Here is a 22,416-nt window from a genome sequence, read left to right on the forward strand (position 1 = left end):
CATATTCTTCTCTCAGAGGAGAAAATAGTCCTTCTCTTGATTGGAGGTATTTTAACCCCTCTCATATTCTTTGGGTTATTGACATCAGTAGAATCAGTTTTTTAAACAGCATTTTCTATTTTTTAACATGTATTTTTGAGTTCTCATTAAAAAAAAAAAAATGGACCATTGGGAAAAAACAGAAAAAAGCTACTTACGTTCCTGCCCCCTAAAGCCAGCTCTGTTCCCTTTTAGCATTTTTAGTTGCCCTTTTTCCCTGTGGACCCTCTTCTCCTAGGAGCAAACAGGTACCCATGCTCCATGCTGAAACATTTCCTTCCCACCTTTGTCTCCTTCTGCATCTATACCTTTCTCTTACTTTAATTGGCCAACTGTAGAAAACGAAGTCAGTTCTCACGGCTTTCAGTCTTTTCTGTATCATTGCATCCAGCTTCAGCCTTTCTTCCTCACCGGAACTGTGGTCTCTAGGGCCCCATCTGTGACTTGTCTGCAGCGTTTGACAGCTCACCAGTTGACCTACTCTTAAAACTCTCTTCCTTGACTTCTGGTCTTGCGTTCTCCCCCTGCCTTCCCTTTCTCTGAGTACTCTCACTGTGGCTCACCCTCTGGACGTGAGCATTCCTTAAGGCTCTGCTATAGCCCCTTGATAAACCACGGACAAAATTAGCCTACCATAGGCTTAGTTTGTGATAACTGTTATTACGGCTTACAAGTTCATCAACTGTAAAATGTTAAGAACCGATATAGATATCCATAGAGTTGATTTTATATTACAATTGTCTCCCTTTCCCCATGTCAGCAATTTTCAAGCCCTTTATTTGCTTTGCTGTTGGAGCAATCATTTCATACTCAAGAATGACCTCCACACATAAACAGTAGCTAGCCTGTGCCAGGCGGAAACAGTTAAAGGACGTTCTCCTGCATACACTCACCTGGTTAACTTAGAGTGAGCCTGGCTGTAAGGAATAAAGATGTATGAACAATTTCAGGCCCACATATGGATATCAAAAAATGACATGTTTTGCTTGTTTTTAAGTCTGTATCCCCAACCTTGGTGCCCAGGTCACCACTGTCCATCGGGTAAGGGCTCAATAGATGCTCATAGACTTGACCCTGGTCATGAGCAGACTGCACTGTGGGGCAGGAAGGGAGAGGGGACCAGCCTTGTCTAATTGACAGTAAATAACTTGAATTTTCTTTTCCTTGTTAAGAGCACCGATGTGTAAGAACATTATTAAGACATTTTAAGTGTGTGCCAGACACTGCATAGATTAAAAACCAAATCAAACCAAAGCAGAAACAAATGAAAAACAAAACCACAGGCACTTTAGAGAGGTTACAGCTAGTAAGGACCAGCATTGCCAATAGCAGTAATACTGGTTAACGGGACCTGTCATCAAAATCTAAGTTTGGGGTTATCTGTGGCTTTCATCCACCAAGCTAACTCAGGGCAAAACCATTATGCATTTACTTATGAATCTGACACACATTTATTGCAGGGTGGATTGATGTTGTAAGGGTACAGCATGGGATAGGGTGGAATGGGAAAAGCTCTCTAGGCATGACAACCCATACCCTTGGGAAGTGAGTGCATCATTGCCATGTGAGAGATTCAGTGCGTAAATGTGGTAAGAGTAGAGTGAAGAGAGAGATGGCCCTTCTGGCAGAGATGGCTACTTCCTGGGCCAGGTGGCATTTACACTAGGCATTATAAAACATGTGGCTAATCATCTCTATAAATGTTTGAGTTTCATTTGAAATAGCTTCCTCTCTCTCCCACACACACCCACACATAGAAACTCCATGCCCATCCTCTGTGGTCAGCTATGACCTAGCAAACTGGGACATTTATTGGTCATTTAGATCTGCATCTATCTTGTTTTCAATGAATTTAGACCTAATGAGGACTGGCAAATTCTGAGAATAGGGACAGGATGAACCTCTGTTAGCTCCTAGGCTGGTAATCAAAACACTGGGCTTCATGCTGTGGGGACGTGTCCTGCTTGATTGTGCCCTTGAATCAATTTGGACCAATTTCACTCCCAAGCAGGCTCTGCACATGTCCTTTTCAGGAATTTAATCTTGGCTGTGATGTGCTGCTGTTATTGACCATTAGCCTAGTTCCAACAAGACCATTTGGGACAAATTAGATCGGATAACATGCTTAAGTTTGGTGCACCTGCTCATGTCATTTCTTCTTCCTTTGCTCCTCTATACTAACCAGAGGAAAAGTGGGGCAGGAAAGTGATTTCATTTAATGAGAATATTTGTAAAATCAGGAAATCCTGTGAGTAAACCAGCCTTCCTCTTGCTCTGAGCTAGTTTCTTTTGTCCAATAATTTAATGTCCTGCTGCTCTTTCAACAATGAATAGGAACTTGGTGGGTGTCTATTATGTGTCTATTATTGAAACTACTGTAACGAAGAAGGTAAGACCTTGTGACAAACATGTAGATATGAAATAATAGGTACAAAAACAGTTCTCTACTTGCAAAAATATAAAAGAGCCAAGAGGATTTATTGACCTCTAGTAGATCCTTTTCTGGATAGAAGTAAAATGAACCAGAACACTACAGAAAAACAAATACATTTCTGAGGCATTAGTGTGTTTTCCATCTATAATGGCTGGGTTTCTATCCAGGAAAACAGAAATCACCCAAGATTATTTCACAAGGTTTTTTACCCTCACTTTGGCAAGTTTAACTTGCAAAGAGTGAACACATAAAACTTTATGAAAAATCATATAATCAGGACTCACAATCTATGCATGTTCTGGAATGAGGATTAAAGAGGGAAAGGAATTTTTCACAATATTTTAGCCCAAAACCTACTGCTGTCTTGGATTCCTTACATAAATAAAGTGAAGCTGATTCTGCACCTGGGACAGCAAAACGAAAAGTAGAATGAGCGGCTGTCATATCAGCCAAAGCTGCCTATCTGAATAATTTACCTCTCCCGAAATGTCCTTGTATAAAAACTAGAAGCAGGAATTTTCTTTGATCGCCTGGACAGTTGATAAACAAATTAAGAGCTAAGGAAATTCCAGTTTAGGAAAAAACACCTCATTTGGCCTTAATATTCTAATAATGCTTTGTCAGTCTGTTTGGATTTGACAATGAAGAACTCACATTATAATGCAAGAGTTCGAGCCGGGTGAGCCGAAGCGTGTGCAGTCAGCCATTTTTCCCAGACAATACCAGCTCCACTTGACACATCCTGCTGTGAGAGAAAAATTGGTGGTTAAAATGAAATAGCTGCAGGGTTTCTGCATATATAAATGTTAAAATAGAAACAGCCTAAGGAGAAATTATGTGTTGGCTATAACCCTCTCCTTTTGAGTCAGCATCTCAAGTATTTGTGTATAACATTCCTATTCAGGATATATTAACCACTTTTTTTAATCAGACAGAGTACATCTTTTTTTAAAAAATAGTCTGATCCTGTCCTAAGTAGGTAGAAGAAATGTACCTACAGTTTTTAACATGTAAATTTGCAATGATCACACTCCCAACATAAGGAAAGCATTATACATTCACATCTTCCACTAGCCTTAATTAGATGGCTTTGGGATGTGGATGTAGAACCCCAATGCCTTTTGCTGATTCAGTTAGGTAGTTAACATGCAGTAATGGTGAGGCCGAGAACAGGAGTTCAATCCCTGTAATGGAACAACTGAATTTCATGAAGTTATATTTGGAGAAAAGATCACAATTGGAACAACTTTCATGGGATATGCAAGAATATCAAGTCACAGCTTAACGACAAGTAAACTGTACTTCTAAAAAGAGACAGACCTAACCAAATCATTCAGAAAAGGTGAAGATATGCAATAGAGCTGTATGTAAGCAAACCCAACTCATCAAACCCAATTGTTAGAGAGGAAATAACTCCAACTTCTTTGTCCTGAGCATAGACCAACAGTCACATCATTTCCATCTAAGAGAAAGAGGGAGGAGTTACTGCTGGTACATGTGGTTCAATCCCGACTGACGCCATACCCTTTCTCTTCTTGTTATCAATGTAGGCCCTCGCTGGACGAGGCCCTGCAGTGGCGTGATTCCCTGGACAAACTCCTGCAGAACAACTGTAAGTTTGCGTTGTTTTTTAAAATAAAGGTCAGGTTAGGGACAGACACAAAAAACACGTTTGTGTTGCCTGTGCTCTTCTTCCCCAATTTGGACACTTCTTCAATTTTTGAAGGTGGTATGAACAACGGAAGGGGGCCACAGGTATGTGATTGTCCAGTTCACAAGGAGAGTCCATGGCACTGTGGGGGAATGTGACCGTAAGGTGTTCTGAAGACTCATGATTGTAGGTTGTGTTTCCATCTATCCTGCTTACTTGTATGAGCCAGAACAAGTGGCTTGACCTTCTCAACATTCTCATCAGTAAAACACGCAGAGAAACTACCTTTCCTGACTTAGCCTATAACAAATTGATAAAGATCAGATATAGCAGTGTAAAGATCACTAACGAGTCACGAGTGGTACCTCCTAGTTTAAGCTATTATACTGTAACTGCTCTTGTGACCTGACCTGGTTTATTATCTCCCCAGCCTCAGTTTCCTCTTCTGGCACCATGCCTTTTACATTTTCATTCACGACATGACAAAGGTACTAATTAGTGCAGACTCTTTTCCAAGCTAATGCCAGTGGATCTATAAGCACTAGGTGCCTTTCTCCAGTCCAAAATCCTTGCTGATTCCCGTGACTTAGAGTATCAAGTTCAAATTTCTGGTGTTCAAGATCACCATAACTATATGGCCCGCCTGTAGGCAAAGTGAACTCTTCTCTGTTCCATGCAGGATTTCTACATTTAATTCCCTTGGCTGGAATATCTTTTACTCACATCTCTCTCTGTTGAAATTCTCTCTCACCTATAACAGATAATTCAAATAAGAAATGTCCACTGTTCCTTGAACATCTAGAACAATTTATCCACCCTGTAAATTTCCAAAGCCATTTGTCTGCACATCTTTAATGCCACTTAATACTTTCTGCCTTATATTCTGTTTATAGTTGGCTCCCTTCTACAATAGATTATAAACTCACCAATGGGCAAGAGTTAGTCTTTTTCATGTAGTTAGTTTTACAACAGGGCATATGTAGTGTCAGGAAAACAAATACTTGTTGAATAATTCACTCTAAAATATGATTCAATATAAAATACCTCATCTATATTTCTCCATCTTTATCACAAGAATGGAATATAAAAATTTGTTACATGCTTTGCAAAACTAAGGATTTACAAAATATTTCTCACAAGACTATCATGATTAATAGACACAGAGTAGATAACAAGGAATGTGTGTTGAATTGAATGCGAACATTCTTTATGTCTTGCTTTTGATGTCATAAGCTCCTGCTTACTTGCAATAGAATTAATCTTTTATTTTTGGAGACAGACTACCACAGTATGTAATTTAAAACTTTCTCTAGCGTATTCATTTCTGATTCTCTCTCCTTTTTTCTTGTGCTAAACAAAGTACCCTGCCCTGACACATACAAGATGTTCGGTGAACATTTATGTAGTGAATGAGTGAATGAACTAATTCATTTTGCTTCTTGGACCTAGAAATTCCACGAGGTCAACTAGTAGAAAAATATTTATATTGATTAATGGACTTATTGTCTTGCTCCAGTGGCTTCTGGGCCAATAGCAGATTCACAGATGACCTATTGATACATTATGAATGCTAGTACTCCGAACACAGGGGCTTATTGCTATTGTCAAAAAACCTGAGAGTTAGCAGAACTATTTTCATGTTTTCAAAACCGTTGAGAAGAATAAATATTTATGTGCTGATATACAATCCTTTTCAGTCACACTAAATCCTTAGGGCCACATGTCTATATATTTCAGGCTTTTAGGAGACAGAGAGCTACTAGAATAAGAAAGATAGAGTTAGATAGAATTAGACAGAGGCAGTTAGTGCTAACACCTTAGCATTTGTTAAAGGACTGAAGATTTTCAGCTTGCCAACAGATGATTACCATGGTGTGAGATTGAGACCTGAGAGCCTCACAGTAATATTTTCTACTTCTCAGAGGGGAAAATATACTTGGACCTGTGTGTGTTCACATATGTGCATGTATATACACATGCATGTATATATATAATCACAGTATTTCATTGAATTATATATATATTTTAAAATTATACATGTGTATTTATGTGTGTATGTAGTACGTGTATGTATTCTTGTGTGTGTTTTCCTGTGTGTTTATATATAAGTTCCACATAATTATCTTCTTAAGTGATTAATATTTTTAAGACCTGAGCAATTAATTTCCCTAAAGCAATAAATAGGAAAGCATTTATAACTATTCTGGTCAATGCTTTCCTTGAAAGGGACACTAGTCCATTCAAACTAGCCCAACTGAAAAAGAAGGGTTATGGTATGGGTACAGAGACCCCATAGAAACAAAGGCAAGCCATGGCCCTCTGGGAGGTGAAGCCATCAGTAAGTGAGACAGTCTCTTCCCTCTCTAGTTCTCTATTCTTACTGTCACTGTATTGCTCTCTTCTCCTTTATCTGTCTCTGTTTCTCCCCATGATTCGTCTTTCTCTGTCTCTCTTGCCACGCTGTCTTTGCTCTTTGTTTCTCTCTGTCTGGCTGTTCCTAGAGAAGAACCAGTGCAATGCCAGGCATACCCAGATAATTCTACTCCAACTCCAACATCACCGATCTGAAGAGACAATATCTGACCTATTTTCCCAGACATCAGCTATGGAATACCATGAATAACTGTAAGCCAAACCAATAAATCAGTTCTTATGAGAAGTTCTTTGAATCCATGAAAACTTATAGTTTCTGAAACTACCTAACATTAGCTGTGGCTGATGCAAAACAGGTAATGAAGAAAGATACATTTGGGACACATATACATTGAAAACTTCATAACTGGAGCCAGATGCAGTGGCTCATATCTGTAATCCCAACACTTTGGAAGGCTGTGGCAGCAGGATTGCTTGAGGCCAGGAGTTCAAGACCAGCCTGGGCAACATAAAAACACCCCATCTCTAAAAAAGAAAGAAAGGAAGAAAAATAGCCAGGTGTGAGGCAGGAGGACGGCTTGAGCCCAGGATCGCACCACTGCACTCCAGCTTGGACCACAGAGAGAGACCCTGTTGCTATAAAAACAAATCAAGACAAACCACTTTACAATCTCTTTTTGCATGTTTGATGTGATCAATTTAAACCATTTAACTTTGAGGAATAGCATCATTGTCAATTTATAAGGGAAATTTGGCGGTTATGTTAATGTAGGAGATTGATTTTCACAGTTGCTATATTAAATAGTTCCCCAAGAATTCCTTACATTCACATCTTTCTTTTTATTGAGTGAAAGTGAAGTTAACTGGTACCAAGCTTCTAAAAAATATGACAGCTAAGCTGCTACTCTTTTCTAACACGGTTCCTCTCATCTTCCTTCATTTTCAAAGTAATTTTTAATCATCTGGTGTATGTGACTATTCTGAAAGGACATCAACTTCCTACATGTTTTGCCTTCAGTTCTTTAGGTGGCACCATCTGTTTTCATTTCATAGGCACGTGGGGCGTATACACAGTGTGTTTTTTTTAAACACAGAAATAGATTTCACATGGGAGTTTAAATAAGACAGTGACATTTAATAATTCCCCACATAACCATTTTTAAGGGCAGAGGAAGAACGAAACAAGCCAGAAACAGTAAAGTTTTTATGTGGATCTCCCTTCCGCAGGAGCTCCAGAAGGTCAGAGCGTCTCCTTGAGATCCCCCGGCTATTTAGATTTGTCCATGGGAAATGAAGGAACCTGGATCCAGACACATCTTTTCGTTTCTGTCTTTGCACTCTCCTTTTGCTTGTTCCTCTTTGGTTTTCTTCCTTCTCATTTCTGGTTCATTTTTGTCATCATCTTCCTCACAGGCAACCATAATTTCCTTGAAAATAATTATTATAATAAAAGCAATAGCTCATACTTATTCATCATGTGCCAAGTGCTGTTCTAAGCACTTTCCATGTTAATTTAATGATTGTAATAATTTTAGGACTTGAGTGCCATTACAATTCCTAGTTTTTAGAAAATGAAATTGAGATTAAGGGGGGTTAGGGATCTTGCTCATGAAATAAAATACAGCAAAATCCATAAATAATCTTTTTTTAAGTTAGTGTTCTTTGATTCTGTCACTTGGAAGCAAATGCTTCCCTGAATGTGTCTTATTTCCATGGGAACCTCTGTTAAACGTTAGGTGCACAGATTTAGACTGGGAGGTGGGATTTAGACCAGTGCAAACAGGTGAAACTCAAACCTTGAACTCAAAGAATTAACAGCCTCATGGAAAAGATACAAAAGAAAACAAGCCCAACAAAAGAACAGGAAGTGAGTGCTTCTCCCATAATGGTAAAAATCCTCAAGAGCAGGTCAATGGTAGTAGACTGCCTTACAGATGAGGCAACATTGGAGTTGGGTTTTGAATTAATTAAAAGATGAATTTAAAATTTGTAATGAATAATAATGAACACCAACAAGGATTGTGCTATGTAATGATAATTATGTTTGGTACCATGTAAGAACTTTATATGCATTATTTCTTAGTACAACCTCATCGGATAGGTTCCTTTGTTATCTCCATTTAACAGATGAGGCAACAGAGTCTCAGAGAGATTTGATGACCTGCTCAAGTTATTGAACCAATAAGCTAGAAACAGTGCTTATCAACTATCAATGACTTCATTTTTATCTCCCCTGGTTGAAGAGATTTGCATTAATCTAGTTTTGAGTTGGAGTCACGCTCTGTCACCCAGGCTGGAATGCAGTGGCACAATCTTAGATCACTGCAATCTCGGCCTCCTGGGTTCAAGTGATTCTTCTGTCTCAGCCTCCTGAGTAGCTGGGATTATAGGTGTGCACCACTAAGCCCAGCTCATTTATGTTCTTTTAGTAGAGATGGGGTTTCACAATGTTGGCCAGAATGGTCTCGACCTCTTGACCTCATGACCTGCCTGCCTTGGCCTCCCGAAGTGCTGAGAACACAGGCGTGAGCCACTGCACCTGGCCTCACTAATTTAGTTTTTAATATTTTTCCTTTATACCAAACTAACTGATTTGTCTAATGCTCCTTTGATTTTCAAAGTGATTTTATAGGTGTTTTCATCTTGTTCTTAGGTAGGGCTGCTAGTTTACATTGATGTCAAAAGTGACACCATTCATTGTAGTGTGGATTACAACTGGGAGTGTTCCTGTAAGACCAGATAATCAGGTGGGTTTCATTGGCTATCTAGATAGTGAATGCCTGCAGAGGTGGGTCGAGAGGCACTCTGAGGCTCCATGTAGGCTCAGCAGGGAAGAACGTGGTGATTTGTCAGGGAGCCATGCTGAGACTCTATTGGGGTGTGGAGTGGACAGAGGAATGGTGATAGGGCAAAGAATATGTGTGTTCTTTACAGAATAGAGACATTTGGCCTGGATTGTATTTGACTCTGACCTAATAGGATGTCCGCAGGGGTCACAGAGAGAATCACTGTAGAAGGAACTGATAGACAACCAGAGGCTAAGGGGGAGAAGGGGTCTCGGGGGTGGCTTTAGTGGGACCCTCTAGAGAATGCCCAAAGCCAGGAGAGAGAAGGAATAGCTTTATACATCTCACAGACCAATACAATAGAAAGCCATTTTATGAGTTATACATTAACAAAAAGGTTAAAATAATACTGTGGAATTCAGTGAAAGTTATTAAATTACTATCCAGGAAATGGACTTACTGCACAGGAAAGTTATTTTGCAAGCTTATTCCATGGAAATGCCGTCAGCGGGAACAAGGGGAATCCCAGCATACTTCCTCAGGTCATAAATAGCAGTGTTTGGGAGGACTGAGATTTTTGTCTCTACGTTTTAAACAGACGCAGAATGGGTGATTCAGAGATAGGTTATAGGATATGCACTAATGAGAATAAACAATGGACATTTTAACCATGACAGAGAGAGAAATAGGTCTTATATTTTTCTGTTAGCGCTTACGTTGACTAATTTAGTGACATGTCACTAAATTAAGACAAATAGTGCTGGAAATATAGTAGGAAATATTAGGAGAGAGAAAAAATACAGTTGATTTTATCCAGTTATAGGTTATCAAATGGTTTCAAAGTGATTCTTCTAGCCAAGTTTCTAGAAAATAATTTTTTTTCCTTTTTCTTTCTTTTCACAAGTGTTGAAAATTGTTTATGATACCTACCATTGCCCCAGAAATATTTTTAGTATTAATCAATGAAAAATATATTTAGGGTAAGTACAGGAAGAAGGGATCCAACTGCAAAGTGTCTTATCTGAACCCTGAAATCGATGGTGACCCTAATGCAAGTTAATAATCACCCTAGGCCTTCTTTTTCTTTAAAATTGGGTATTGTTGCAGGGTGCCATGAAGGGTGTGAGGACAGTAGAAATGTACAGGAGGTAAACTGAAAATGGACAACTATAGTGTCTTTTTTATTATTGCATACATTTTGTGCTTATGTGAAATCGATGTATTGGCAATGACTAATAAATGAAAATTTAGAGCCTATAAAAAGAATAGGGAAAAAGAATACATGGAAATTGGGCCAAAGGAAATGAATTCAGAACATAAATATGATCTCTAAGCAGAACTGATGTATTGCAGATGTGTCTTCAGGTGGAGGCAAATTAGAGAAAACTGGCCCCGAAAGTACTGGTGACAGTCATCTTGCCTTCTTCCCTGGGAGGCAAAGTGACATCCAAAACATGTTACTGAGGATAGGTCTGTGATTTTGACACAGCCTCTGGAAAATTAGAATTATGTCTCTCCTCCCTTTGGAAATCTTTACTTCTATTAGATAATAAATGAACATGAATTATCTCCCTATAGATAAACATTTGTTAGAATTTTGGCTTATATTGTGTGTGTGTGTTTCTAAGGAGAAGGAAAATACTGGACCAGGCCCAGGAATTCTTATATATACATAGTTTTATAATTTTAGTCTTATAGCTTTAGTTTATAATTTAAAAACTGTATCTATATATAATAGGCTATATCTATATTTATATAAACTATAATCTATATGGACTATAATATCTCTATATTACATATATAGTTTTTAAATTATAAATCGAAGTTTATTCTACATGAGCAATTGTACACTGAAAGCAGAATCATAATAGCTATAATTATATTAAATTTAACATGTTAAGAAAACCTGATGTATAATTGATGGACATGGTAAGTACACTGCATGGGGTAACTTCATCTGGCCCTTTCCCACACATCCTTTGGGTCTCAAATTGAATGTTACTTTCTTGCCTTCCCTTAGCCTAAAATGAAGTCAGGACTCTCCTATGATTCTGATACTACCTTTCATATAGTTTCCTTTCATTGTGTAAATATTTCTTCTATTTCTTCATTTTCTTTCTACTCTTTCCAGAATCTATAAGCCATTAGGACAGGAACCATGTCTATTATCATAGGGAGTTATCATAGTGCTTGGAACATAATCTATACAAAGAGAAAATAAAGATTTGTAAGTAGTTCATTGTGATACTTAACATTAACATTACTTATGTGAACAAGCCAAGTTTTAAATGTATTATTTTATCCTTTGTGGTTTGTTAAATGTCCAGAATGGCATTAGTGTTAATAGTGTTACTTAATATATAAGTAGGTAAACATTTGTCACTAAAATAGACATTGCATTCAATTGTTTAGAAAGACAATGTGGTAAATCCCTCTGTCTAGTTTCAGAGTTCCCTACAGCTGTATGATGAGCAGGCTTGAGCTCTGTGTTCTCTTCTTTCTTTCTATCTTCCGTCTCTGTCCCATTCCTTTTGCATTCGAATGAAGGGGTAAAGGAAGCTAGATATGAAGGAGCTAAAGCTTGTGCATAGAATAGCATTGGTAAGCCCTTTCTCTTTCCGTCACGGATACAACATTTGTGTTGTCCAAGTGCAGTAAAAAGCAGGCAGCCATTATTGGACAGTTTCTTTTCCAAGAAGCTGAATCATGCATCTCTTGAGAAGTAGCTTAGAATAATGGATACATGCATGGACTCTTGAGCCAGACTTCCCTCAGTTTGAAATCTGGCTCTGCCACTTACCAGCTGGTTATTAATGGGAAAATCACTTGATCTCTCCGACCTCATTTACAGAATGGGATATTGATAGCACCTGCCTCTTAGATTTGTAAGGAAGATTCAATGAGTTAACATTTGTAAGATTCTTACATAAATGACAAAGATAGTAAGTAAATAAGACTAGGCTATATAGTAAGACTAGGCTGTATAGATGGGTCTGCCATTTGTTAAGTAAATGAATGAATTTCTCCAACTGCCTTTTTTTCCTTGCTAGATGGTCTTGCCAGTTTCAAAAGTTTCCTGAAGTCTGAATTCAGTGAGGAAAACCTTGAGTTCTGGATTGCCTGTGAGGATTACAAGAAGATCAAGTCCCCTGCCAAGATGGCTGAGAAGGCAAAGCAAATTTATGAAGAATTCATTCAAACGGAGGCTCCTAAAGAGGTTGGTCTGTGGGTAGGTGGGCAGTTAAGGGTAGCTCATCAGCTCTCAGGAAGGATTTACATCTGAGACTCGGACCTCCTGTTGGGAGGCAAAGGCTATCCCTATTTGTGAGTTGGCCACCTTATTAAGCACCTACTGAGTACAAAGGCAGAACGATATGGTCAAGTATTTATGAACATGAATCCTGCTCAGACCGCTTTTAGTTGTATGGGTCTCACTTCAGTAGCATGTAGCCTCTAGTGGGAATCACACCAATCTGAAATCTGGCATGAATTGTGGAGTCTCTCTGAACCTATTTTTTCCTTTGGGAAAATAAGAATAATGGAGACTACTTTGGAGAAATGTTGTGAGGTTTGAATTAAAAAGTGGGTGTAAAAATTTCTTCACGTTGAACATCTCTGATCTGAAAATTTAAAATCGAAAATGCCTCAAAGTCTGAAACTTTTTCAGCACAATGATGCCGCAAGTGGAAAATTCCACACCTGACCTCATGCGATAGATCTCTGTCAACATGCAGCCAGAACTTTTTTCATGCACAAAATTATTAAAAATATTACATAAAAGTACCTTCATGCTATGTTTAACGGTATATATGACACATAAATAAACTTTGTGTTTAGACTTGGATCTCATATTAAGATATCTTACCTCGTTGTGTGTATGCAAATATTTCAAAATCTGAAAAAATTCAAGATATCTAAAACATTTCTGGTTCCAAGCATTTCGATAAGTGATATTCAACCGGTATATTAGTACTTTCTCACGCTGCCATGAAGAAATACCTAAGTCTTGGTAATTTATAAAGAAAAGAAGTTTAATTGACTCACAGTTCTGCCTGGCTGGGGAAGCCTTTGGGAAACTCATTATCATGGTAGAAAACACTTCTTCACAGGGCAGCAGGAGAGAGAATGAGAGTGGAGCAGAGGGGGAAGCTCCTTATAAAACCATCAGATCTCGTGAGAACTCACTATCACGAGAACAGCATAGGGGAAACTGCCCCCATGATTCAATTATTCCCACCTGGTCCTGCCCTTGACCTCTGGGAATTTTTACAATTTAAGGTGAGATGTGGTTGGGGACACAGAGTCAAACTATATCAACCAGGATCTCAGTGGTCTGAACTCATTAATGCCTAATGAGTATTTCCACAACTTTTCTTTGTTCCTCTTTCCTTTCTCACTCCTATTCTTTTCTCTAAATGCCTCTCTTTTTTTTCCCCCTCTTTACTCTTCTTTATCCTTTATTTTCCCACTTGGACTTTGCCATTTACACTGTAGTTGGGACAATGGTACATTTACTCATAAAAATCAAAATATTACAAGAAAACGGTGCTAGAGATGTTAAAAGTCAATATACCACTGATTGACTACTAAAGACCAGATTTTTGTTGATTTCAAAGAAACTTTGGGGAAGTTGATCTGCTTTTTTCTTCGCTAATTATAAAACCACATTGAAAGCCTATCGTGGAACTCAGGATGGACACAGCAAGCCTGTAATCCCAGCATTTGGTTGGCCAAGGCAGGCAGATCACCTGAGGTCAGGAGTTCGAGACCAGCCTGGCCAACATGGCAAAACCCTGTCTCTACCAAAAATACAAAAATTCGCTGGGTGTGGTGGCATGTGCCTGTAATCCCAGCTACTCGGGAGGCTAAGGCAGGAGAATTGCTTGAACCAGGAAGGAGAGGTTGCAGTGAGCCAAATGGTGTCACTGCACTCCAGCCTGGGTAACAGAGCTAGACTCTATCTTAAAAAAAAAAAAAAAAAATTAGGCACCAGGACACCTGGATTCAAATTCTGATTTTCTAGATTCAAATATGCTTATCAGTTCTGTGATCTTGAGGAAGCCACTTAATCTTCTGCATATACATATTTTTTTCTGAAAAAGAAAAGCATCGTTCTTAGGACTGTTGCAAAGGATTAAATAAGTAATGTGCGTGTTAGCTTCTGTGGGAGGTCTGACACCTGGTGGGTGTTTCATACTGGTTGGATGCATCTGTTGGAACATCAGCTGCATTATTCCATCACCTATAAAGTGAGAAGTGACATGTCTCACTTTTTAATGACTTTCCTCCCTTCTTATGTTTTATTGATGAGAAATTCCATCTCCCTCTTCACCCCTCATCAAATTTTATACCTCAGTTTACTTAGTGATCCTGTTTCCTGGTCCACAGGTGAATATTGACCACTTCACTAAGGACATCACAATGAAGAACCTGGTGGAACCTTCCCTGAGCAGCTTTGACATGGCCCAGAAAAGAATTCATTCCCTGATGGAAAAGGATTCGCTGCCTCGCTTTGTGCGCTCCGAGTATTATCAGGAGTTAATCAAGTAGTAATTTAGCCAGGCCATGAAATCATCCTGTGAGTTATTTCCTCCACAATAACCCTGCGTTTCCCAGTAATCCATATATCTTCCCACAGCAGCTTTGCTCAGTGATACCCACATGGGAAAAATCCCAGGGGATGTTGCTTACTCTTTTCGCCTACACTGCTTGGGATGCTTATCTACTGTTTGAAGGCCTTCTTTCCCCTCTCAGTTCTTCCTGCCCTGTTCTTAATTAAGATGTCTTCAGTTTTAGTCAGACCCAATCAGAATCACAGAAAAATTCTGCCTAAGGCAAAGAAATATAAAACAAGAATATGGTATCAGTGAATGTGGATTTAGGTAATAGATTTCCACCTTAATTGGTCTGAAAAAAAATCTAAGTGTGAACAGACCTGTTTCAAAGGAGCTTAATTGATCTCACTTGTTTCAGTTCTGATCCAGGAAGCTCACTCCTCTAATTATTTCTGAACTTGGTTAATAAAAGGTGATAAGATTTTTATGAAGCAGCCACTGTATATTTTAAGCAAAGATGTTATTTAAAATATTGATCCTTCCCTTGGAACACCTTCATGTTAGCTAGGTATTATAAATAAGAGATGCAACCATGAATACATTGTGTTTATACAAAATCAATCTGAACACAATTCGTATAGATTCCTATTTTTACCTTCCTCACTGGCCTCCCTCCACCTGCCCATGGTTACCAAATTTTGTTTTAAATCAATGATCTAAGGTCAGCAGTGAACTACTTTATATGTATCTATGCTCCTAGACTGTAGGTCAAATGTTTGCATTTTCAAATTATTTAAAATTCTTATTAGTGTAAAATTCACAAATTTCTAAATCCAATCATGTAAAATAAAACTTTCTTCATTGGAGTAGTCTCCCACCTAAATATCAAGATGGCTATACACTAAAAAGAGCGAATATGGTCAATTCTAAAATGGCTAATTGTCCTACAAAGCTATGATCATAGACTAATGACATTTGTCTTCAAAACAGCAAATTGTCTTTAGAAAAATTAATGTGACTATAGGTAGAGGCCTTCTAAGGTGAGACACATTTAAGGTACACTGCATTTTGCAAAAAAAAGGTAATCTTTCAGCAACCCCACTATTCCCTCACTATTTTGCTTCCTGCATTAGTAAATTTTACTTACAGTCCAAAGCACAGATTTATGCTCCTGATATGCCTTATTCACAGCTAATTGATAGACCATAGGATTTTTGGTAGGTTTAAACTTTTAATTCTGTATTTCATGATTATAAGTCTTGCTAGAATTTTTCTATTCTTTAATAGATTTGATTAAATAATGCTTTACAGAATTTAGTAACAAAATCGAAGTAAACCATGTCTGAGGGTAATCGAGATGAGGATATTGAGTTAACTCAGAAGAAAGAGGGTGACTTTTAAAAGATTAATAAAATTCTGCAATGTTAAGTAGACTATTACATTGTCTAGTCTTGTATTTCCTCCTTTTGTTGCTCTTTTTCATTCACACACTCTTAGTTTCCCATATTTGTAGCTCATTTATTTGGTTATTTCTTAAGAATATTGAAAGTGAAGCAACTATGTGACCGTATTCTTCAGGCAAACACCGACTGTGCTTGTTGGGTTTTCCCTGTTTTTGTGACTTCGAGGATAATTTGACCTGCTGAATACTTGCCATTTCATGCTCTGAAAATGGGTAGAGTGGCTGGCTGTGCTGCCAACAATTGCTAGTAGTGTGAATTCATTCATAGTTGCCAGTATTTTTATGTCAAAAAAAACCCTCCTTCATCAAGCAGTCCAGAGCTAGGCCAGATCAATGTTGCAATCATGAAGTTCTCATTACATGCAATCGCGTAGGATTGACAAGAATCTCAGATAAAAATTTCCAGAGTGCACTTCCAGCACCAGCTTCAACACCTATCTGCATTGCTCCCAAGCTAAAAAACTGCCAGCCCTTTACTCTCTCATACAGCTAGAAATGTTAGAAATCCAAAATCTTGGTGCATTTTTCATAAATGCTAAAACATTTAAAGAAAAATATAATCCAATAATACAAAATTCAGATATTTTATTCACTTTATTTGAAATATCCAAATGTTTGAAAATTCCCAGATAATTAACTAGCTATTACAGATCTCACCTGGAGGGTTGATGTTATGAAGATGCCAATGGACTGTACTCAGAAATTAACTGGACACCCTATGGAAGTGGGTAGACGTTTCGGTGGAAAATAAGATGGGCTTTTACCTTTTAATAAGCTGAATCTAGGAGGTAGAGGGCAGGAAAGAGCCCCATGAAAGCCATTCTGAGGAGATATAAAAAGGATGGAAGACAGAATGTCCTATAGTGATATCGTAACATTATATCTACATATATGTCTATCGATATCTATAGCTATATAATCCTACATTTAAAATCATATTCACACACATGTTAGAAACTCTTCTAACATATGAAGTAATAAAATTAGAAAGAATACAAATATTCTAGCCCCAAATGATAAACCAAATGTATTGAAATTGTTCTAGAAAATTTCTTTGAACACTTTTGAAAGTTTTTGGTGAAACTTAGAAAAAATCCTGTGTTACTAATAATTTCCAAGGTAATACAAATAAAATACATTCTTTTAATTCTGGGAAGTCAGAAAAAGTGGGGTGATCTTTTCAGGAAAAACATGTGTAATATCGATCACTCCATCTCCCCCTCCTCCTCCTCTTGTACATTCTCTTGAGTTAATGTCCGGGAAAGCATGAAGCTTGATGCAAGAGCCCTGTGGTGCCAGAGTTTTCATCCCCTGTGAAAACATAACTACAGTTGGGAGTGAATTGGAGTTGTACAAAGGTGGTGGAACCAAATTGTGGTCAATGGAAATAGGAAAATATGGTTCTCACTCTTGAGAAAAAAACCTAAGACTAGCCCAGATAATTGCCTGTAACTTAAGTTTTTCTGCCTGGTTTTGATATAGTTTAGGGCTGGAATTAGATTCAGATTTAAATTACATCAGGACAAAGAGAGAGACTATTAACTCTACAGTTAATTAAAAGGCATGTTCTATGTCGATTTGTTAAAGTAGTGTGAATAATCTTCAAGCACGTGAATAATCTATCTTCCCCCCCCCCACACACACACAGAAACACACAAACACACATGGAGGCACATTTTTTTTTCTTCCAGATAGACACCTTTTAAAACGCAGAACTAACTGAGGCATTTCAGTAACTTTGCTTTCACATTAATAAAGCCAAACGTGTGGAAACGTTTTGTGCCTCACTCTCCATACCCTATGTACTCCAATTCTCTATTGTATAAATTATGCTTCGAGTAGATTTCAGTTTTCCATGCCAAGGAGAAGAACTTGGTGAAAGAAATTACTTTTATTTTTATCCTCTACAAAGCCATAGATTTTATTTGGTAGATGTATTCTCTGTACACAAGCTATTTCAATAGGATGGAGCTGTTAATTATTCTCCAAAGAGTAATAGACATGCAATAGTTTCAATAAAAACTGGGCCATTAACAGATAAATTGATAAACTGATAAGCATTCCCTTCTAAGTTTTTGCGGAACTGCCTATCCAATGACAAATTTGAGAATCATTGAAAAGGCTATATTTCAGAGAAATGATTTTCAATATTGAAACTGTTTCCCCTAGCAGGCCATTTTCCCTGTTTCCTGGGAATTTAGCAAGTTTAGGAGAGAGTGGTCATGAGAAGAAAGGGAAGAAAGGGGAGAAGGGAAGTAGTTAAAAAGTTAGTGCCAGACCTATGAAATTCATCCCTTTGCTAGGAAATATTTAAGAGCAGTTCAGAATGGTTGAAACTAGCTTTTGCCATCTTCAATATTTGCAGGAAGGTATTTCCTGACTTGCAATGCAGCTAGATGTAAAATTTTATTTTAACAGCCTAGAAAGCCTTGACTAGAAAAAAGAATAAAATTTGAGGCTTGCATATTTGTCTTGGCATGTGCCAGAAAGCAGAGAATGGAAAATGGAATTTCTAACATCCAAGCATCCAAACCCAAGGGCTAGGCAACACTATGTAGGTTTTGGACATAAAGTTTGGTGCAGCTTGGTTTATCCTGGTTTATAAACCAGGATAAATTGCTATTAAAGCTCTCTGGTTTATAGTCTCTTCATTCTATTAGACAAGCATATACTGAACACTTCCTTGGCACAAAGCTCTTTAGTTAACAATTTAGCAGCTACTGTTTGTGTTAAACACTTTTCACCAAATAGGTTCTGAGGCAAACAAGAGCAATGAATATTTAAAGGAAGGCTTTCCCAGCATCACTTACCCATCCCAGAACTAAAAAGATCAACTTTTCCAACTGAGAAGACACTCCTGGCTTTGAATGGTAACTTACAGCAGAGAGTAATAGGCAGCAACAACCACAACAACAAATCTTTGGAATGTTATTCTCAACTCATGGTTTAATAAAAAATCTTTTTATTTTTCTAGTAGAGAAACTACCAATCAGCCTCTTCAACCTTTACATCCTGTTTACCAAGCCTCTTGCAAGATACTTGTTCTCTCACCTGAGATATTTTGGCCTCTCCACCTCGTCCGTATTCCTCCCTTTGTCTTCTCCCTTTGCAGGAGGAAATATTTAAAATATTTGGGTCTAACTTCAATTATGTAATAATTAATACATTAAAAGCATTTAACTTCCTGTCTAGAAAAACATACAGGCTATGGCATAGACAATAAAAAGAGAAATGCTTGAGAAATTTGCCACCGGAGACAAGTAATATGAATAAATATTTGCCAAAAGTTCTTTTTATGTCATACAGTGTCAGAATTTGAAGGAGCTATTTTTCTTCATGTTACAACTCACAAGTCATCTTCAGAAGACACAGCCAGGAAAATGCAGTAGAAGTGGAAGGTTTATAAATCTGTTTGTAAGCATTTGTCCCATATATTTTAAATTCAAGAACAATTGTGTTTATCTTTAGAATTTTGTATTCAATACTTTATGTACTATATGACTCACACTTCTGGATAATTAAAGCACCAAATATATATCTGTAACCACCATCACACATATTATATTAAATATATATCTCTATAACAGCCTCATATGAGTCCTTCTTGACTCCCATATATTTTCTACATGAAACGTTCTTCCTTAAGATAGGCTTGTTGTTTCACCATGCTTCTCATACCAGGTTAGCTCTTGATCAATTGGGAGGATGCTTACTATACTAATAAGGGCCAACTATAATACAGCCTGACATGCAAAACTCAGGGAAATACAAAGTATCCCATTTTCATACACTCGTTGACTACTTTCCTTTGGATTCAGGTGACAATAATTTATTGACTCAGGTGCCATCACTGTTAGAAACTGACTGAACATATTACGTCATTTGGATCCTGCGACATTCAGTGAGTATAATAATTCCTGTCTCTTCCTCCCCTGGTGAATGACCTGAAAGATTTGAAATCCAGATGCCACTGCAAGCAGCTTAATTCTGTGACCACAGATCTGATGCTTAAGTCGTTAAGATAATGTGGGATTGAGACTGGGTAAGAGGCGATCATACAACTAGTGGGGTTGAAACTGGGTAAAAGGGGAAGGTTGTGTTCAGAAAGAAGCAATAGGAGCAGATTTATAGGGAGAAATCCTGCAAAGAGAGAGAACGAGACAGGCAGACAGACATAAAGAGAGATTAAAGAGAGTGTCTGTCTTGGTCTCTGATAAGTTTCTTAATTTTTATCCCCAGGCTTCATGAGGCCTAACTGTATTTAATATAGATATGATGCCCCTGAATAATTTCAATACCACCTACTCTCCTCTTTATTTTTATTACCTTGAATGAGTTTCCAATAGTTTTCACCAAGAACTATCATTAGAGCAAAGATCATCCACACTTCTTTGTTTCCCCTACAGAGAAGTGATATTCTTGAAGTCACTCTGCAAATCAGTGGCAGAACAGAGATTAGAGATCCGTTTGACTGTCTCTCAGATGCCTGTTTGGCTCACTAAACAAAAGTAACCCCATATAATTCCTCATGACATTAGGGTTATTGGCTCTAACTTGAACAAAAGAGGTTAAATGAACCATTCTCCAAGTGGGAACCCATTCTATCATCTGTCAAAGTCAGGTAGGCCAAGAGCTCCAAGTTATCAGATTTCTAAAGCACATTGTACCAGTTTTACATTTTCCAAATCAGCAGTACCTCGAAAATCATTTTGCCCATTAACCACTTTCCAAGTTCATTAACTTTTCAGATGGCTTCCCAGTGCCTCCACTACATCCTGCATTTTAATTCGTTTCATCTGACAAGCTCCTAGTCTGCTTTCCATGCCTTTCCACTGGTTGGTCAAATCTTACCCTCTTTGAACAATTTAACTTGGTAAAGCAATAAAAGATATCAATGGAAATTTTATTTAAAAGTCAATTTTTTTATTCCATCCTTGGCAGACAGTCTCTGTGGCCAGGTTAGCCTGGTCTCTGTTAATGAGGTCACATTTTCAAGTCACTTTCACCGTAGGAGAATGCTTTTGATGCCAGGGGTACAGGGGTGGGTACACCCACAGGCAATTTTGAAGGTCAGTTACGCCTTGAAAGAGTGATGCCTTGTGAATGCTACTAGAAAGAACTGTCTGTGACAAGTGAGAAATAGACAGCTGCCTCAGATTTTGCTGTTACATGCCCTAAGCCTTTTTGCTTCCAAGCAGAATTCTTGGAAAACAGAAGAGACACTGAAAAAAAAAAATTGGAGCATAGGCACTTTCATGAATAAGTGTGAATGACAATGGATGTTTTGTTTTAATTGAACATCTATTTTGACTATTTTAATTTAACTAAACGAAAGCCTTAACTTCTATACTATTTGAGTTTCTCAAACAAGTAGACTAACAATGAGCAAGGAAGGCAATAAAGAAAAAGTCCAGATACAGAAAATGTCAGAGTTGGAACAGACGTTACACATGCTCTCATAAGCCCAGGATGAAAGTTCACTCCTCCCCTCTTTGCAGATTCTTTCAGCTTAGATGTCAGCAATTTGGGGAACACAGACACTTAGAGCCCAGAGAGCAAAGGAGGAACCTTCTTGCCTGGCCAGTCATATCAGCCAAATTACTAATGGTGATCAGTCGGGTAATGGTCATCACATACAAAAAACCACTCTGCCATTCTCCAAGGGCACCATACCCAGGCTAATCTCCATTTTAAATATGAGGAAATTTAAGCCCATAGAATTGAAACATTTGTCCAGAGTTACCCATCTGTATAATGCCATAATGTTTACAGTATGATCTGATTCTTAGTGTGGGGTGTCTTTTTTCCTCTGGAAAAAAATTTATATCATGTCACATTCACATATCTATGCTAACGAAAAATAGACGTTCTTAAAACTGATGTCAAAGAGCTATAAGACACTAGAGACCCCAAAGTTGACCCCACAACACGCTGCTTCTCAAAATGGAGTCCTCTCCCATATCTCTGTAATAATTTTCCCAACTAACTATCCTTTTGGGTTAGCAAACTACTCCTTTAAGTGTAAAATATCCTATTAGGAAGTTATCAGCCATTCACACTTTAATGTGAATGACTCCAATGGGATGATACACATTGCTTGTTTCTTAAAATCTTTC

The 22,416-nt window shown here is 37.9% G+C and overlaps 1 protein-coding gene across 1 annotated transcript in view; it reads left to right on the forward strand.

The window, feature by feature from the left end:
• RGS5 (regulator of G protein signaling 5) overlaps positions 1 to 19,886 on the forward strand; it is a 56,431-nt gene extending 36,545 nt beyond the window's left edge. The window contains exons 3-5 of the mRNA XM_002760307.5: positions 4,024 to 4,085; positions 12,334 to 12,500; positions 14,672 to 19,886. Coding sequence (XP_002760353.2) covers positions 4,024 to 4,085; positions 12,334 to 12,500; positions 14,672 to 14,833 — 391 coding nt within the window. The 3' untranslated portion in view covers positions 14,834 to 19,886. The remainder of the gene's footprint in view (positions 1 to 4,023; positions 4,086 to 12,333; positions 12,501 to 14,671) is intronic.
• Positions 19,887 to 22,416: the final 2,530 nt, after the last annotated feature.

Source organism: Callithrix jacchus, chromosome 18 (assembly GCF_049354715.1).
Source record: "Callithrix jacchus isolate 240 chromosome 18, calJac240_pri, whole genome shotgun sequence".
In the NCBI taxonomy this organism is placed as follows: Eukaryota; Metazoa; Chordata; class Mammalia; order Primates; family Cebidae; genus Callithrix; species Callithrix jacchus.